The sequence below is a fragment of the Chelonia mydas genome, chromosome 5 (genome assembly GCF_015237465.2).
Source record: "Chelonia mydas isolate rCheMyd1 chromosome 5, rCheMyd1.pri.v2, whole genome shotgun sequence".
Classification (NCBI taxonomy): Eukaryota; Metazoa; Chordata; order Testudines; family Cheloniidae; genus Chelonia; species Chelonia mydas.
Window position 1 is genome coordinate 100,340,970 of NC_051245.2, and position 20,572 is coordinate 100,361,541.

Here is a 20,572-nt window from a genome sequence, read left to right on the forward strand (position 1 = left end):
AAAGAGCACCACATGTATGCAGAGAATGGGGTGAGTGAAATGTGTGAGTGGAAGAAAGGAAGCATGAATGAACCTTCTGAATAAAATACTAGCACATTCTACAATAGTGGTCCAAAACACTCCACATCACAATTGAGTTATTTCATTGTTTTAGATCATTTACTGTAGAACATTGGTCTCATCATTATAAAGATGTGTGCAGCTAAACAAGTTGTAAAGACACACATAGGTTGCTACTGCCCATTCTGAAAAATGCAGAACAGTTCTGATTTTGAACACTTATGCTGCATTCAGATCTTCTGTAGAGCACAACAATTAATGTGAAAAGGATAATTAAAATGTTTAAAGCTGTTATAGTACCATACATCTGTTTATATTCAAATAAATATACTTCTTGAATATAAACAGATGTATATATATGTATATGGTACATATATATATATACACACACACACACACATTAGAAGACTAAGTCCAAGAGTTTTAAAACTGGATGCCTAAAATAAGGCTGCTAAATCTACATTGAGCCACCTAAATAAGTTTACTTCTGGGGGAATTCTGAGCCACTGCACATGCGCAGAATTCATGTCCCCCACAAATGACTTTCTGACGGGGAAGCAAAGGGAGGCCAGCAGTGCAGGTGCAACATTTCAGGTCCCAGGAGCAGCCAGCAGAGAGGTAAATCACTGTGGGGGAGAGCTGGGGACACCCAGGCCAGTGGCTTCTACCCAGCTGCTAGTCCTGGCTGGGCTGGAAGGATGGGACTTCCTCTTCCCCTGCAAGGAGCAGCCACGGCTAGGTCAGATCCACCCCCAGAAACCTCTCCGGCTGCAGGAAGCTCCACACTCCTGTGCTTCCTACCTCCATCACTCCTCAACTGTGGCGGGAAGGGTCACTGTTTGGGGAGCTGCTCCCCCATCTGCCCAACCCCCGTTCATCTGGACTGGTCTCATACCCAGATCACCCCACCAAACCTCACCCCCTGCACCAAGTCCCCTGCACCTGAGCCCACACCCCAACAAGCCTCACCCTCTGCATCTGGAGCCTCTCTGAACCCCGAACCTCCACTGAGTCCCACCCCAACAAGCCCCACCCCACCTGCACCTGGACCACTCCAACAAGCCCCCCGCACCCAGACCCCCACCCCACTGAGCCACACCAAGCCAGTACCCAGACACACACCCCACAAAGCCAGCACCCGGACCCCCACACTGAGCCCTCCACACCCAGACCCCCCCCCGATGAACCCCAACCATCTTTACCTGGACCCCCTTGCAGAGTCCCATTGCCCCTGCACCTGGAACCCCTCCCCCCAAAAGCCCCTGTTCATCCAGATCCCTCCCACACCCAGACCCCTCACCAAGCCTCCGGCACCCAGATTGTTCCACACAGAACACACACCTGGCTCTCCCCACACTAAGCCCCTCCACACTTGGATCCTGCTGGGCTGAGCCTGCCTGCCTACATCTAGTGTGCTTGGCATGGAAGGGCAGGGCCCCGGGGTGTTTCTGGGGCAGGCCATGTAATAACCTCATGACCCCCTGACAGGTCATGACCCCCATTTTGAGAATCCCTGGTGTTGAGTAATAATCAGCCAGGAAGTACCAAAAGTTGAGTCCTGTTACTTAGGTTTTCCGTTGATGCCATTTTGGATAAATGACTGAGGGTAAACTCAAAAAGTTAACTTCACCTCAAGGTCGTGTTCAACAATGAGTGACTATGGTATCAATCCAGCAAGTGCTTAGCACTGCAGTTACGTGCACCCTTGACCACTCAACTTGATGTCACTCAGCACCTTGCAGATATGCTCATCACCTTACATGATCAAGATCTATTTGTGAGAGTGGCCTGCATAGAAATGTGAATTATGTAGGTATACCTGGGGTCCACCTATGCTACTTACCCTGTCAGCAGGCTGTGGTATAAAGCGTTGGTCTTGCCTCTTTTTTCAGGACTAGACCATGTTATACCCATGTTATGGAATCATGCTGAAGCTGAATTGTACTGGAACTTTAGTGTGGGTGGAGGAGTATATTGATTTCAAACTGTCACTCCCACTGTCACTCTGGTACCGGGTTAAAATGATCACCACATTAAAGATACACTGATTTTATTTACAGTTTTCTTTCCAGTGACTAGTATGAAGGAAGCGAGTGATACAGGGCAGATAAACTGATTGAGATGAACCAGAATAACACCGAGATCTAGAATCTCTCTGGGGACAAGATTTACTCACAGCAGGAGTTGGGGTTGTGGCTTCTGATTCTGTCTCTCTGATTCTGAAGCTGCACAGCTGCTCTGGCCCCAGTCCCAGCCCTGGGCAAGCATACGTTACAGCAGCCAAGGTCATCAAAGAGATCATAGGCTAGCTGAGAACTGGCGGCGTGCAGCTGTGCTCTGCCCTGTTCCCGCCCTCCCCAAATAGAATCATAGAAATGTAGGGCTGGATGGGACCCCAAGAGTCATCACCCCCCCTGAACTGTGGCAAGTCAACCTAGACCATCCCTGACAGGTGTTTGTACAACCTGTTCTTAAAAATCTCCGATGATGGAGATTCCACAACGTGCTTTGGAAGCCTATTCCAGAGTGTAACTACTCTTAGAGTTGGAAAGTTTTTCCTAATGTCTAACCTAAACCTTCCTGGCTGCAGATTAGGCCCATTACTTCTTGTCCTACCTTCACTGGACATGGACAATAATAGAGCACCATCCTCTTTATAATAGCCTTTGACATATTTGAAGACTTATCTGGTCCCCCTTAGTCTTCTCTTTTCAAGACTAAAAATGCCCAGGGTTTTTTTTAACCTTTCCTCATAGGTCAGATTTTCTAAACCTTTTATCACTTCTGCTGCTCTCCTCTGGATTCTCTCCAATTTGTCCTCATATTTGCTGATGTAGGCCACCAGAATTGGGCACAGTACTCCAACTGAGGCCTTACCAGTGCCGAGTAGAACAGGACAATTTCCTCCCATGTCTTACATCCAGCACTCCTCTTAATATGCCCCTTAATAGGACTCATTCCATTTTTGAGCCTTTATAACCCCTCAGATCTTTTTCAGCATTACCACCATCTTGTTCCCCCGTTTTGTAGTTGTGCATTTGATTTTTCTTTCCTAAGTGAAATACTTTGCATTTGTCTTTACTGAATTTCATCTTGTTGAATTCAGACCAATTATCCAATCTGTCAAGGTTGTTTTGAATTCTAATCCTGTCCTTCAAAGTGCTTGCAACCCCTCCCAGTATTGTGTCATCCACAAATTCTATAAGCACACTCTCCACTCTATCATCCAAGTCAGGAGTGAAAATACTGAGTAGTACCAGACCCTGGACTGATCTCTTCGGGGCTCCACTAGATACGCCCTCCCAATTTGACAGCAAGCCATTGATAACTGCTGTCCGAGTACGGTTTTCAACCAGTTGTGTGCCCACCATAGGCGTGTGCAGCACATTTCATTAGGGTGTGCACCCAGGGAATTTTATTTATTTATTTTAAAGGTGAACGTTTATTGAATACTCAGTCATAAGGGACATTATTTTTATTCATCAAACAAACTAAAGAAACTAAAACTTAACTAAACTTATTTTTTTTAAATTAACAACTAAACTTTACTTAAAAAATACAAACTTAAAAAATGAGACACAAAATACCAAATTTTTGCTGTAGTGATAACCAGGCGTATACAAAGATACAGTCAATTTTCATGATCTTTATCTTTAACCAGATAATGAGCTAACCCAAATTGACCAAAACAGATTAAGGTTTCTTCATCTTCCTGAGAATGAGACATTGCTCACCAGGTGTTATGGACTTAAATTCCTCAATCACATCATTGTAATTAACTGACGAAGCCAATTCTTGTTCAATGTACAAAATCATGAGTGAGTCGAGGTGCTGTTGGGACATTGTACTTCTTAGTTTGTTTTTTACATGTGCTAGTTTCTAAAAGGCTCTTTCACATGAACAGCTTGTAACAGGTAAGACGGCAAAGCATTGAATAGATTTGTAAAAGGCCTGGAACATGGAAGACTGATCCAATTCCTAGCCGTGTCCCATTCTTCAGGGGGACACAGGGTCCAAGGCAGCCTGGGGGCTTAGCAGGGGGCCTGGCACCAGCGAGCAACCTGGCCCCAGCACACACCCCCCACCTCTCCCCCCCCCCCCCACCCCTGAGCAACACTGGGAGCCGGTGGGGTGGAGTGGAGCGGGCTGGGGCCAGGTCACTTGCTGCTGCCAGCGCCAGGCCCCCCACTAGCCTCCCAGGCTGCCCTGGACCCCTTGACCCCCTGAAGAATGGGACAGGGCTAGGCACCACCATGTTGCGCAATGGACACTTGACAAAGTTATCGGACTTGGTGATGGACATTGTGGGAGGTAGGGGGCATTATGTCATTCTGTCATTCAACCTGTAAAATAGCACACTTTTCCACACTGAAAAAAACCAGTAACCTAGTTAATAATAATAATTATTATTATTATTAATAATAAAATCAACTCATATAATTAATGAAAAATGTGTGTATACTGTATATGAGATTATTATATGAGAAATGAAAATGAGCTTGCTTTGGGATTTTACAGGGCACTTATATCATTTAAACACATTTGGTACCCTGAGTAATGATAACACTTCTTGCAAATCACATAAATAAATAGGGATCTCATGGTCCCCTTCCTTCACCCCATTGCAAAGGTGCAGGTGTTATTGCTGGCTGCCCTAGGGCTGCAGAAAACCCTATGGGCAAAACATATGGAAAGAAGAGGATCAATTTATACAGAGGGCTGAAGGGGGACTCCCATAGTGCATTAATTAACACTTAATAAATACATCAAAATTAAATACATTACAGAGATAAGAACCTGTAATAACAACTTTACTTCATGAGACGCTCCAGAGAAAGAAGACCCAGAGGGAGTAATGGTAGGGGGAATCCCAGGGAGACCAAAGGGGCTGGTAGAGGGAGCAGACAGAACAAGGGTAGAGGCAGAGTGGCTGCAGGGTTGGCCCAATCTTCTGCATCTCCCCTGGGCTGGGAACCGGGTCAGCTCTGGGAGGAGGGACGGAGACAGTGTGCAGAGCTGCCCTACCTCTGCCCCCCCCCCCCCCCCCCAGAACTCTGCCCTGCATTAGGGTGTGCTTGGGCACACCCCGTGTGCATGCCTATGGCGCCCAGCTTAGAGTGATTTCATCTAGACCACATTTCCCTAGTTTGCTTTGAGAATGTCATGTGGGACTGTGTCAAAAGCCTTACCAAAAAAAAACAAAAAACAAAAAACTACCAAGATATATCACATCTGCTGCTTCCCCCCCCATCCGCTAGACCAGTTTCCCTGCCAAAGAAGGAAATTAGGTTGGTTTGGCATGATTTATTTCTTGACAAATCCATGCTGGCTATTCCTTATAACCCTATTATCCTCCAGATACTTAAAAACTGATTGTTTAATAATTTGTTCCAGTATCTTTGCAGGTATCAAAGTTAGGCTGAATGCCCAATAATTCCCCATGTCCTCTGTGTTTCCTTTTTTAAAGAAAGGTATTATGTTTGCCCTTCTCCAGTCTTCTGGAGATACACCTCCACTGTCCCCTGACATACCACCCTATGCTGGAGCCAGTGATGCAGCTTTACGCTAGCTGAGAGCTCCTTACACCGGGCAGAGTTTCAGATGGCCCATTACAGAGAGATTCTGCCTCATTTTGCACCAATATGCAGTGCAGAATGGATCCTGCCCCTAACTCATTACATACTAAGGGCCCTGCCCTAACAACCTTTACTTACATGAGCAGTCTCTCACTCATGCAGTCTCCATGACCTCCACTGGATCTCTGCATGAATAAGAGTTGCAGTGTCAGGCCTTAAAATAGTAACAGGGTATAGATTGAACAGTGACTTAAACTGTAAACTTTCTGGGGCTTTCTCCCCTTCCCCTGTGTTTGGACAGCACCAAGCACAATGGGGTCCTGCTCTATGACTGATGCTCCTAATTGCTACTGCAATACAACTAATAACTAATAAATAATTATTATAATAAGTGAAAGCTAATATTGGTTACGTTACCTAGTTCATAGATTCTTCCCAACTTCTACAATGTAAAGCCATTTTGTAGCATATCATCTCCAGGAGTAACTTTTCTACCTAAATAAATATAGACAGTGAATGATAAATTATAATTATAAATATAGATAGTCTCATAATTCAGTTCAAGAAGTTCTGGTGACAGCATCAACCAATTAAGCCTCACTCTTGTGATTTATGATATTACCAGCACCCTTTGGAAATAATTATAGTACTATTATTCAAAATTAGTTTGTCTTTTGATTTGTCATTATCCATGCTCTAAATTATACCACTTCTTCTCCCCCTTCCACCCTACAGCTCCTGTTTCTGCACTGCCCTTCTCCTCACACTGCAGCGTCACCTCCTCTGCTCCATGTGCACAGAGCTACTTTACGTCTTGCTCTGGTGGCACTATTTTTCCGGTTGAAAATATTGCCAACCCTAAGCATTCACAAATCATGAATCAGGCTTCCAAAAAAAAAAAAAAAAAAACAACCCACGAGGCTGGCTTTATATATATATATATGCTTAGGGATCTTTTTATTTGCCTTCTGGTTTCTGACCTTCTAGGTTAAACTCAGCTTCTCTCTGAAGCCACAACAGGTAGAAACTTATTTTTGAAAATAAAAGCTGAGATTCTCACCTAATCAGTTCATTTCAGGAGCTGGGGCTTTAAGAAATACACTAGATATCATGAGACTTGTGATAAAATCATGAGAGTTGGCAACACCGCTTCATTAATTTTTTCCTCCACTCCACTGAAGCAATAAGAAGCTTCTCCTCTAGCCATGGTGATTGGTTTGGTTTCTAAGTGAAATAATTGTGCCTGCAAATCTGATTGGAGAGCTATGTGACATATTTCTAAGGTGCCTAGTTCCATTCGGCACTCATGAGTGCTGGCAGCTGGGCTACAGACAGTCAGGCCTAGTGGTTGAAACAAGAGTTCAGCATACTATTTGGAGCTGGGTTCAAGGGGGGCAAAGTCCAGAAACAAGCCAACAGTCAGTACCAGAGACAGAAGCCAAATGCCAGAGCATCAACCAGAGTCATAAGCCACAGGCAGAGCTAGGAATTGAAGCCAGAGGGAGCTGGAGACAGAGACAGGGTACACATTGAGCAACCACTGATGTGTTGTGGGGGCCAGGTTATAAGCAGGGCTGCTAAACCAGCAACCAGTCAGGGTTCTGTGGCCACTGGCTGTCAGTTCCAAGGCAGTGCAGCTGCGCTCATTGCTTGCCTAGCAATCAGGGAGCAGTCCAGCAGCTAGTCCTAGCTGGTCTGGCCCCTGACAATGAGTGAGGAGAGGTGTTTGGGGGGTTGTTTGTTATTTTTGTACACGAATCACAGCAATCTATGTATTATTCTACATTGTAAGTATTGCTTCAACTGCCTCCTTCTTCCTGAAAAAAGTTGGCAGTATGAGTCTTGAAGTTTGATTTGCAGTGAACATAGTCTCTTCAAGAGATGCACGATCTTACGCTTTCTCGCAGGCCATATAATAACAAATTAATACAAGCATTTTAAAAAGTGATTATGTACTGAAAAGCAGGTGGGGAAAATAAAGAAGGATACTATTCACTTTTACAGCATCTTTCACCTGAATTTCTTAAAGCACTTTTAAATAAGTCTCACAATACTCCTATAAAATAGGTAAGTCTGTGGGGCCACTCTGCCAGCAGAGATCAGCTGAAACCCCCTCAAGATGACTGTCCCTAGATTTAAACATCTGGTGGCTGGTATGGTTCATTCTCAGTGGACATCACAGCTCTTTCTGTGCTGGTCTGATAGAGCCAAGAGCTCTGAGCTGGGGCTGGTGTAACTGAGAAAAGAAATTGGCCCCAGGACTAGGATTCATACATGGCTCTCCCACAGAGAAGTTGGTGGAGCAGCAGCACAAAGTGACTGCAACATAACCAAGAACTGATTTCTCAGAGTTACCATTCAGTGCATGATCCAAGTCCCATCTCTTTCCTCAAGCATTTGCCTAGTGTGAGGTATATGGGCTGGGGGTTAGTTTAGTTGTCTTTTCCATTTCTGCTGGTTAACTGTAGCAAAAACTGTATACAGTTCTTAGTTATGAAGATGCAACTTGGGAAGTGGACACATTTTATACATTACAGTGCACACAGAAGTGCCCATTTTAATTCGTAATAAATAAAATCAGTAAATAATCTGTCCATTTCAGAGGCAAAACACACAGAGACAGAGTAACTAGCCCATGGTGATGCAGCAAATCAATGCAGAGCTGAGAACTGTGCACCAAAGTGCTGACTCCTAGGCCACTGCTTTGTTGGAACTCTAAGGGTCCTCCTTGATTTTACCCCACTTGGTACACCTCGTCCTCTGGGCCCCCCATCGCCATTAATGCCCTTCAGGTTAAGACTTTCCTTCAAAAGAGATCCGTATTGCTCTTTAATTGGCTACAGGCTTGCTTTTGTGTGATAAAGGAAACTACTTTTTCTAAACACAAGCACACAACACAGATTGACCCTGTTATGTCTACAGTATTCCATGCTCTGATCAACGCAGACCAAAAGACGAGGGGCCAACTTCTGCTCTCAGTTACATCAGAAAGTGGGCCTGCACCACTAAAGAAATTGACTGCAGGGCCAGGAATTAGACTAGTGCTCCCAAACCAGGCTGGCTTTTCTGCTTAATTTTCCTTCAGTTCAAAGAATATTTCAGCAGAGCAAGGCAGCCAATGATAAATTACTAAAAAGATAGCACTGCCTGAAGGAAAATGCATCCAGAAGCGGATTTCGTCTTGCCTTGGGACAGTATCCGGCTCCTTATACCGCATTTCACTCTAGGATTTGAATTATTTACATGCCAATAAATACAGAGCTGAAGGGTTTCAGAGAAATAAAATCATTCAGTGACACAGCATAACATGACGGTGCTACTAAGGACTGTTAATATCTATGGCCACATACCATACAAACACCACAGTTGTAAACCAAACACACACATATGGAGTCAGATATGGAATTAAGAGTTAATAATTAGTATACGCAGTGATTTTCATCTGCAGGATGCTTACAAACATTAACAAATTTTTATAGCATTCCTGCATCATAAGGATTATTATCTCCATTTTACGGATAATAGTAGTTAATTATTATCCCTCAGTATTACAACATAGGAATTTTTTTGATAGCCTTCACAACATACAAAATCTTTAAGCATAAAAGGAGAAAGTTACTGTCTAAAATTTATCCCCCATAAATCACCAATGAATCCTGACCATGAACTGACTCCATGGGTTTGGGTAGATAAACCCTGGACAGAATTCCTGCATTTTACGTGCTCAAATGCACTCATTCTCCTTTGACTTTCCTTAAATTCTCACAGTGCCTAAGAGTGCTGTCCTCTGGGGGTCACTGATTGTGATGTCTTGCACTCCTGTGTTCTTGAGCTGCTCATTCATACCCATAGGGCTTGTTCCAAGTACTCCAATAATCACTAGGATCATCTTTGTTCCAGTTTTCCATACTCATTCCTCTTCATGACCGAGTTCTTCATATTTTCCCATTTTCTCTCCTTGTTTCTTTTTTAATGTTTCTGACTGCTGGTATGGCAATATCAATTAGCATGGTCTTGTTTGAATTCTTTTCTATAATGACTATGTCTGGCCTGTTTGCGGGCACCATTCCATCTGTGACAATTGCCAGATCCCATAAAATCTTAGCCTCTTCATCCTCTAGAGCACTTTCAGTTCAGTGGTTGTAATACTGCATCATTCGTTTAACTCCATACCTGCCACAAAGGCTCCAATGCAGATGCTTGGCGATCTCATTGTGTCTGTCTGTTCATATATTCTCTCTCAGACAGGCTCTTTCAGGGAGTCAGCACATGCTCCACCAACTCTTCCTTTTTGAAACACATTCTGCAGTTTGGGGAGCACTTGTGTCGGTCAGTTTTGTTTTGAACGTAATTAAGCCTTAAGGACTGCTTTTGTGTACTCATAATGAGGCTCTCTCTCTCTTTTGATGAGAGAGGCAGAGTTGATGGGAGAGGGTCAGCCATTGACTTATCGCAGTGAAGACACCGCAGTAAGTAGATCTAAGTACATTGACTTCAGCTAAGTTATTCACGTAGCTGAAGTTGTGTAACTTAGATCGATCCCCCCCACCCCCACCCCAGTGTAGACCAGGCCTGTGTATGCAAAGAGAAACAGCAAAAACTCCCAGAGAAGCAGCAGAAATCCAAGGAGACAGACAGACCAAGCACTGGGAGCATGGTCCCAAGAAAAAGCCTAGAAAGAGATTTTTTTATAGTAGAGTGCTGGCTGAAAGAGGCTTGGAATTGTCAGCAAAGAAACTGTCTCCTGCTCTTTGATTCCTGCTGTACTCAGGGCAACAGGACTTTATGTACATTGTTTGTAAATAAACAGGAGTGCATCAAAGAAATAACTGACTCCATCACCAATTTCTCCTATTGGTAAAAGCCTTCAAGACCCCAGATATAGGCTAATTGCTTGAGTCAATAGGATCATATAGAAGCTGCAAGTCAACTATTGACATCCACTCCTCTAGCCTTACTCCACAGTGGGAACAATGTGAATTAAAATCATCACAGTAGACTGAAGGTCCTGAGAAGGTGGACAGAAGAGGAGTTGGTCAGTTGGCAGATGGAGATTTATAGACACCAATAAGAGTAATGTCTTTCACTTTTATAGCCTACCATTCAGTTACATCATTTAGACCTAATGATTAAACTGGAGTTGCTGGAATATGTTCCATGATGTAGGATGCCATCTTATGTTGCCTATGATGGAGAAAAGACACAAAAGCAAAACCAGGAATTGATAGTTGAGTGTCAGTAGTAGAGTGTATTTCCTGAGTGCTTCATGTTCATGTGCTTCATGTTCTCTGACCAACTGGAGGAGGATATACCTCTTGGTCACTGAGATTCCCCCAAAATTGAGGTGCAGCACCTTGAAAGCTGACCCAGTGCTAGGGTTTGTGATGTTGGCCCTGAAAATAATCCCATTGGAGGACTCCTTCTGGTGTATTTGTCTTTCACTGTTTATGATGAGAACTTGAGATCCTGTTTGTTTTGCATTTTGTCTACTTTAGCTTAGCTTTTTGCTACTGATAGGGGGTTCCATGTGATGACAGTATACTTGCTCCCCTATATTAGAAGACTCATGTCACTATTAAGGGGCTTGATACTGCAACTTTTACTCATGTGACCATACTTTCCTGGACACGTAGTTCCACTGAAGACCATCTTTGTCATGATTACTATTAAAGATACGTCATGAGTGCAGTTCAAGCAAGCAACACTAGCCATTCCCTCCCAGTATCTCACCCTTAGTGCCTTCCAAACTTAGTATCCAAATTCAGATCTATGCAGCCATTAGATAATTTTTAATGGGGTTAGACTGTGCCACAAGGACAGCTGCAAATAAGGGGTGGTGAATGCTACACCACTCCCGGAACTGTAGTTCCGGAGCCACAGTCCCCTTTCTGCCCAGCCTCTTGTCCAAGGAGATAGTAGTTTGCTGCAACTTTATTAAAGTGAATGTTAAAATTATGTAAAACACAGGTTGAGAAGAGAGTGTCTGTACATCTGGGTATAGTACTTAGATTATCCACAAATACAAAGTTTGTTTTTAAAAGTCATATGATACATATACTACACCACAGTCTCACCCTGTCTCAGCTTTGTTGGCTGGCACATTAGGAGCAGAGCCAAGGCTCACCCTATCCCTGCCTGCCTGCCCACCTATGTTCGGAATAAGGGGGAGTAGTGAGCATACAGTGCCTCCCTCCCCTGTGTATCTGGACCCAAGATTTGGGTAGCCATCACAGGAGTATAAAAGAAGATCTAACCCACAATGTGTAATAGCAATAATAATGTAGAATGTGGATAATATGACTCTCAATAAAAATAATGTAGCATTGATTATTAGTTACATTAGTTAGTTACATTAGTTTGTGAAGATGTAACATAATGGTACATTCTGTTTTATTATTACCAATTCAAAGGATTTAAATACATTAAAACAAATTTTAAGCTTTTTCTCATATCCTGCCTTTGCAGTTGCGTCTGACTGATTTGATGGTTCACTATGGCTACAGATAGGTGCTTTTACTACTATTACTATTGTTATGCTGTTTTTGGTCTTGATTCAGGAAAACATCCCTATTTAGGAAGGGTGCTTAGGTATGCCCAAAGTTAAGCTGTAGCTCACGAAAGCTTATGCTCAAATAAATTGGTTAGTCTCTAAGGTGCCACAAGTCCTCCTGTTCTTTTTGCGAAAACCACGGCGACTCTGAAACCTGTGCTTAAGAACTTTCCTGAATCAGGGCCTTTATTACTAATACTGTGGCAATGATGCCTATTTCTCTATTATTACTAGTACTGATCCACTGCCGCTGTGATTATTGCTACTGCTGAAAGTAACTGTTGGTATGGCTTCTGCTGCTGCATTCTGACTACTGCTGTTGCTATTTTTGCTCCGATTACTGCTTTTCCTGCTGCTGCTGTTCCTAACTCTGCTGCTGTTGCTTCTGGTATTATCACTGGTATGGGGCTGTTGCCAGTCTGGCTCTTGCTGTTCTGGCTACTAACACCCGTCCTGCTATCCCCATCATTGCCACCGCACTGCCGCTGTTATCTTGCCCACTACCAGCGCTGAGCCGCATCCCCACCAGGGACTTTCCAACTCAGCCCCTCTCCCTCTGAGAGGGGGAGGCTCCGCCCCCTTCCCCTTTGACCCAGATGTCTCAGCGTTCCGTCTTCCTGTTCCAAACCACGTGGGCGCGCTGGGCACTGCCGCGGGGTATCAGCGGCGCCGCGATCGCAGCAGCGCCGAGGGGGCGGCCGGGCGGCAGCATGGCGAGCCAGCCGCACTCTCTCAGCTACGTGGGGTGCAACTTTTTGCGGCAGCGGCTGGTGCTGTCCACGCTGAGCGGGAGGCCGGTGAAAATCCGCAAGATCCGGGCGAAGGAGGAGAACCCCGGCCTCAGAGGTAGCGGGCGGCTTGCCTGGGCTAGGGAGGGCGTGCATGGGGGTGGCATGCAGAGGGGTTGGGCGGGAGAGGAGGGTTTTTTTCGGGAGTGGGGGGCTTGGGGCGGGGCAATGATTTGGGGGAGGGTGGGACGGGTTTGTGTGATGGAAACAATCTGAATCTGGGGTCGGTGTTGGGGGAAGGAGCTGTTGTTTTTAAAGGAGGCACTAAATCCGAAGTGCGGTTTGTTTTCGTTCATAACTCGCTTGGGTTGGGGGGAGCAGATGTGGGTTCTTCCTCCAGACAGGGAGCATGGGTCGCTGTCACCTCACCACTCTGTCAGGGATTTGCCTGGTGTCCTTGGAGCAGGAGCTGAATCCTATGTTGTTGGTTCCCCTAAAAGACTTGCCCCCAGTTACACTCTGAAGCCGTTTCCCGAGAGCATGCTTGATGTATGGTATCTACCTTTGACAGAGTCCTAAGAGTACGTAGAAAAAAAGAAAAGAAAACAGCAATTCCATCTCTTGCTGTGCCAGTGAAGTTCTTTGAATTGAACTGCTCTCCTAGTGCTATACCTGTGAATAACAGGAGTATGTTCCCAGGGTTTATTGCAGATCCCAAAGTGAAAATTGTTTTAAAGTTTGAAATAAGATTGTCAAGATAACTACTAACAGCTTGATTGGAGCAAGGTTTGGCAAGCCAAGCAGGCCCATTTCTGAACTGGTGGGACTGGATGGACCAGCTATATGTCCAGTCCCTTTATCGGTACGGTGTAACAGTGGGCATTGATGGATGTACTCTCTCTGGTCCCATGCACTGCAGTTAGTCTCTTGTGAAATGTTTTAACGAATTAGTGAATTGAGATGCAGCTGCTCTGAAACACAGTGTAAGTCACAGGAAATAGATGCAGGCATCATGACTACTTGTAAGGGACAAAGGCATTTTACTAATGATGTGAAATATTAAAGACCCTTAATCAGGTGTTCAGTATTTTTATTTATAAAGCTTATTCCCCGATATGATTCTATTTGGTACAAATATAAGGAATTTGACCCTTAAATCTTATGCATCTTCTCTTGGACTTCTCTCCAGGAATAGAGGGTGAACACTTGTAGCTGGCCTTGTATTTTTGGCAGCAGCTTATCTTGCGGTGTTTCCTGATCTGTTAATCTGAAAGAGCTCAATGTAAATTATTTGGCTGGCAGTTTTCCTCATCAATCTAAACCTCTTGACTTCTGCCAATGTCATTTCTAGAGCTGAACTGCAGTTATTTGCACACCAAGAGAGAGTGCTTTGTTATGACCAGGGACCTGTTAGCGATGATGCTATATACATGGCTGAGTTCTGAATTAACTCTTAACGCAAGGGGTTAAGAGAGCTGGGTGTCGCCGTGCACAGTTCAAGGAAAACAACTAGCAGTGCTCAAACACCCTGCTCTCCCCGCCCCCCACCAGCATTAAGTTGTATTTAAAATGAGGTAGGAAATAATCCAGAAAATAGTATACTGCTATTGAATAAGGCTGGGATTTTTTGTAGGAGTCTAAAATACCGAGGTGTCCAACTTCAACTGAAATTCACTGTAATTAGAGCATCTAGGTCCCTTAGGTTTCTTTGAAAGTCCTGTCCTAAATCAGTGGATGGCTGCCACTTGGAATACTGCGTTCAGTTCTGGTCCCCTTAACTCAAAAAAGATACAGAAGAGATGAAAGGGACCAAAGTCAGGCTTGGTCTACACTACAGAGTTAGGTTGACCTAAGGTAGTTTACCTCATCTAACTGTGTTAGATTAGGTCCATCTAGATTGTCTAACTGTGGCTGTAGGTCCATCTAAATTAAGTCACCTCAATTTTGTAGTGAAGCAAGCCCTAAGAGATGTTTTAGAGGTGCTGTGCATTGTGTGATGACAAAGCAGGAGAAAATGGGGAGAGGGAAAGAATCAGAGGGCTTCCGTGGGATGCAGTGGACCCCCATTTCCTTGACTCTCTTCCTATCATGAGAATTGTCATAGATGGCCTTGAAGTGGGGAATTCCCTGTGATTGTGCAATGAATTTAAAAGCCTTTACATTCTTCAGTGGGGTAGCATTTGACCCTCATGATATATGGGCCCCCGTCTTCTAATGAATTAGTCCTTTTGGTCACTCAAACTTCATCAGATTGCCATCAGAATCCTCTGTCATCTTCCAAGCATCTTCAGTCATAGACCAAATTGGAGCCAGGTTACCCCTCCCAGTGACCCTGTTCGCTCTATCTCACTGCCCTCTCCTCTGGGCCATTGGTTAGCTCTGCTCATCTAGGCAATGGAAGATCATTCTGTCTGTTCTGTGGCTTTTGCTGCTGCAGAGAGATCAATTGATACTGTAGAGGAAAGGAGAAGATGCCAAGAATGAAGTGGCATGGGTGATTCTAACCCCCTGATTAAACAGTACACAGACCTTGCTCACTAGAATTGCCAGATCTGGGGATGGGTTGCCTCTAAGTAGGACTGAGCGCTCCAGGAACCATTCAGATTCTGGATCAAATGGTCCCACTCATTGACTGCTGGTGCCAGCACCTCGTCCTGCGTGCCTATTGCTTGTTCAGACTGTGTGTCTGCTTCCCATTCTCAACCATTTTAAATGGTCCTCTTTCACTCTTTGCTGTCATCTTCCCTCAGGCCAAATAGCTGCAGCTAGCTGTGAAGATAATGGAAATAAATCCATCTAATAAAGATTGCAAAGAGCTTCCCACAATGTGTATAGCTTTAAGAGCGAACCCTGAGCTGGTTAGGGCAGGAACCCCTCTCCATTTTTGTACAGCACTGTGTACATCTATGGCACTCTAGAAATGAATTTTTTTTAAAAAAAAATCTAATTCCAGTTGAGTGTCTTAGGATTTCTTTGCTTGGGCAGTCCCTGAGAAATGAGTTTGTTGGAGAGTTTTTCAGTCTAGTTCTGGGTGTAAATTACAATAGACACCATCATAGTTGTTGTTATCATAGTTATCACCATCATAGTTGTTACAATAGACACCATCATAGCTATTTAACACCCTTGTTCAATGAATGAATGAATCTTCATCAAGAGTAAGCTACCCCCCTCCCACAAACTCAGTTCCTCGTGTGTCAGGGTTCAAGTACATGGCAGAGCTGTGTGGGGAGGCCTGCACAGCCACAGCTGTGCCTGACAAGTAGAAAACTTCAGTCTACAGGGTGGTTAAGTCTGTACCTGTCGTGACCAACAGGTCTTAAACCTGGGTCAATTCAGTTCCCAGTCAACTGTTGGCTCCCTACTCCCACTCAGCAGCTCACTACTGTTTGGCTGCATGGAGAGATCATGAAACCTGAAGCTCCTCTGGGAGGCCTTTCCTGGGTCCTGAGTGGAGGAACTCCAGGACCTCTGATTGGTCAGGACTAATTATTTAAACCCAAAGAGAGGCCCAGGAAGTTGTTGGCACAACTGGGCTCTACCTGGTTGCTACATTGGTCTGGCCTGACTTCCTGCCTTGTTCCTGATCCTTGCCCCTTGTCACCGGCTCTGACCCTTGGCTTGATTCGTGCTCCAACCACTGTACGCAGCCACTTATGTCCCGGCTCCAACAGTATCTCTCAAAACCACCAAATTCTCAAAGATTATTACTCAGGTTGAATGCTGTAATACTATTTAACTATGTTATTGCCCCAGTCACATGGTTGGTAGGAGGTAGAGCAGGGGTTCTCAACCTTTTTCGATGCTATAGAAACTCCCTGGCCCACTTGTACCACAGCTGTTTTTCTGCATATAAAAGCCAGGACCAGCATTAAGGGGTAGCAAGCAAGACAACTGCCACAGAGGGCCCTATGAAGCTAAGTTGCTTAGAGAAAAGGAGTACTTGTGGCACCTTAGAGACTAACAAATTTATTTGAGCATAAGCTTTCGTAAGCTACAGCTCACTTCATCGGATTCATGCAGTGGAAAATACAGTGGGGAGATTTTATATACACAGAGAACATGAAACAATGGGTGTTACCATACACACTGTAACGAGAGTGATCAGGTAAGGTGAGCTAATACCAGCAGGAGACAGTGTGTATGGTAACACCCATTGTTTCATGTTCTCTGTGTATATAAAATCTCCCCACTGTATTTTCCACTGCATGCATCCGATGAAGCTTATGCTCAAATAAATTTGTTAGTCTCTAAGGTGCCACAAGTACTCCTTTTCTTTTTGCAGATACAGGCTAACACGGCTGCTACTCTGAAACCTGTCATTAAGTTGCTTAGGCTTCAGCTTCAGTCCTTGGCCTCTGGGCCCCAGGCTTCAGCCCCATGAGGTGGGGCTTTGGCTTTCTGCCCTGGGCCTCAGCTAGTCTAATTCCAGCCCTGCTTGGCGGACCCCCTGAAACCTGCTCATGGCCCCCCCAGGGGTCCCCGGACCTCTGGTTAAGAACCACTGACGTAGAGGATGTAGCTTTTGCCACTCCTTTTTAACAAGATACAGCATTTATTTATTTATTTATTTTTGGCCAAGGTGGATTAATACTTGAATTGTGATTAATGCAAGAAAAGTTTTCAAATGAAAAACAATGAATTTGCATTGGTATTTGCAACCCCTTTTATTTGATTTTCATGACTGAATATTTGTGCAAGTGAAATCTTGTCTGCAAGGCTGTTCTCAGAAAAGATTGTAAATATTCCCGTAAGCACACATTCACCCTGGAAATCACCACAGTGCCATCTTGAAAGCTTTGTGAGTGTAAGAGTCATCAAAGCTGAGAGTGGAACCAACACCATGTGATAGCAACCATCTACAGCATGTAAATATTGATTAATGAATAGTGAATAATTGGAACAGTAGTTGTGGCAAATAGTTAATGGTTTATGCAACCACTTCGATCAGTAGATTAAGTAATTCAGTAAAAAGCAAAACATGGTCACAGTTTAAAAAGGAGCTGTATTAATTTAATGACTTATTAGCTAGAGTTGTACAGCCTGCTCACAAGAGGATGGTTTTACTTTTTAAAACTGACTGGATTTTAAGTTTTCAACATAGTTTCAGGTTCTACACTTGCTCCTCGGTCTCCCTTCATATGGGGTGGATTGGCTATATTCACTTTAAAAAACGAAACAAAACACTGCTTTCTTGTTGCTGTTTAAGAGAGTCCACAACTGGAAAATTGAGCAACTAAGTCTGTGCAAAGTGCTGTAATGCACAGAGTAAACAAATGGAAAGTAGGTGGGAAAAATAAATATTTTTCTTTAATCTTTATTATTGTCACTTCAGGTGTTGTTTGTAGAAACAGCAGATAAAAATTTTCCAGCGGGATTTTTCATGGTGTCTATTTAACAGCTCTTTAGCAGCAGCACTTTGCATTTTGAAGTCGTCTTCTGTAACAAAAGGCTTAAAAATCCTTCAAAAAGAGAACTTATAATTACAGGAAAAAACTGTTGGTGGTTATTAACTTGTAGCATGTACGCGTCCTGGTCAGGGCCCCATTGTGTTAGACGTTGCACCTGTACAAGTAATGCAGAGATGGCCATTGTCCCAAATAGCTTGCAATCGAAGTATTGGGAGACAGCAAACTGGTGAAGAGTGGAGGAGGCCAAGGTAACAGTGAAATGATTACTGTAAAAAACCAGCAAGCTCAGCTCAGCTGCCTAGACTCCTCCTTTCCCACTCTCTCATGTGGACACGTGTGCTCTTTTGTTTTGCTCTGCTCTAAGCATTTTCCAGTGTCTTCAGTCATGGTTTTTTCATGGAGTCTTCATGAAAGAGGGTTCATTGGTGGTTTTGTGTAAATTCAGAATTATGCCATTTCTGGAGAACATCCCATTTGATAAACCTATTAGGAATATTTCTCTTACCAGTATCCGTATGCAGAAAGAGAGAGGAGGTCCCTAACTCCAAGTAGCAATGAACTCTTGAGTTGTAGTCCCAACCCTGATGTTCACTTCCTCCATGTCCTTGGGCAAGTCGCTCAACCTTTCTGTGCCTCTATTTCCGCATATCTAAAATTGGGAGTAATAGTAGCCAGCTGTCTATCTTCATCCTCCCAGGGGTATTGAGAGGAGAGAGAGCTTTATCGACATGTGTCTCATGAATGCTGAATACTTTTCCAGGAATAACTTCCTAAAGAAAATCAACCCTTTTTCCACCCCAACAGATTTTGAAGCAAGTTTTATACGACTGATTGACAAAGTGACCAATGGCTCTAGGATTGAGATAAACCAAACAGGTAACTATCTCTTCTTCTCTGTTCCTTTCTTCCATGGTATGTCACTTGGAGCTGGGAGAAGGGACCTCTTTGCTGGAGGTAGACAGGTTAGATGGTGATCTGTTTCCAGAGGACCAAGTGTTAAATACACAAATGCTCTGAGATGAATAAGAACAAGCCAAAGCCAGGAAGTTCTAAAACAGTGATTCATGTTCCATTAAGTTTGCTTTCTGCTATAATGCTGTGGCTCAGAGAAATATGAATCAGTCATAACTTGGAATTTTCTGGGAGGGGAATTCTTGGTTTGTGTCACAACTTGAATTAGTGGCAATGATTCACTAGGTGGTGGTGGCCCTTCTGGTGGGTTGCCTGCATTAGGAATTGCTGCACTGGGTGCTATTTCCAGTTATTTTAGTTGAGATGAGATGGCTCTGTTGAACTCAAGACTGTAGCCTCCCGAGGTGAGCCCTCGATGGTGTAATATAACATCACTAAAATTAACTTTAAATAAAAATAAAGGCTCCAGTGCAGTTTCCTCTTGCTCCCCCAGCATAGAAAAACTGAGGTAAGTTGTACAGTGTAAGCCCCATTTAACATCAGTGTAGGGCATCTGCACTGATGCATGTGCCCAGGTACAGAAATCTCTAATGGAGAGAAGCCCTGCAGAGTGAGTTGCTGAGGTAAGTGGGGTTGGGAGTAGTGCATTGGAAGTGCTGCCTGCCTCTGTTGTAGATTCCTCTCTGTCCAGGAATTGACCCACTGTGGACATCATTGTGTATCAGAGTGTTACACTTCCTTAGTTTCTAGTGTGGTAGTGACACTTGTTTTTCTTCACTCTTTAAAGGTACCACCCTATATTATCAGCCTGGTCTTCTGTCCGGGGGGGTGTTGGAACACGACTGCAGCCCCCACCGTAGTATTGGCTATTATTTGGAAAGTCTGCTCTGCTTGGCACCTTTCATGAAACATCCATTAAGAATCGTCCTCAGGGGAGTAACGAACGATCAAGTAGACCCTTCAGTAAGTAACGAAACTTCATTAAGTGCCGTGACAACTCTTTTCTTCTTCCCTCCCCATCGACAAAAAACCCCACTGTATTTTTAAGTAGGATTCACCATGCTCTGTGCTGCGTTATGTCTCGGGAGCCATCAGGTTAATCAGGAAGTAAACACCACATTTCAGTCAGTGTACTCTCCTTCAGCATTTAGACAAAACAAAATCGGGATCAGAGAAGCTAGACGCATAAGAGACTTTTTAGATCTGTACCAGGGTCTTACTGATCCAGCGTCACACCCTGCCACTGCCCTAGTTGTCCCTTATGGGGCCTTCTCCAAAACTACACCCAGCCAATTGCAAGTGAACTATCCCCAGTTTTTGGGGGTCTGGTGTATT

The 20,572-nt window shown here is 44.1% G+C and overlaps 1 protein-coding gene across 2 annotated transcripts in view; it reads left to right on the top strand.

Annotated features, from left to right (window-relative positions):
- Positions 1 to 12,653: 12,653 nt before the first annotated feature.
- RCL1 (RNA terminal phosphate cyclase like 1) overlaps positions 12,654 to 20,572 on the top strand; it is a 45,389-nt gene continuing 37,470 nt past the window's right edge. The window contains exons 1-3 of one of the 2 annotated variants that reach the window (XM_007065597.4): positions 12,654 to 13,032; positions 19,130 to 19,201; positions 20,025 to 20,200. In XM_007065597.4, the coding sequence (XP_007065659.2) occupies positions 12,783 to 13,032; positions 19,130 to 19,201; positions 20,025 to 20,200 (498 nt within the window). In that variant the 5' untranslated portion in view covers positions 12,654 to 12,782. Of the gene's footprint in view, positions 13,033 to 19,129; positions 19,202 to 20,024; positions 20,201 to 20,572 lie in introns of those variants that run through there. The other variant, XM_037901887.2, reaches the window with a different exon arrangement.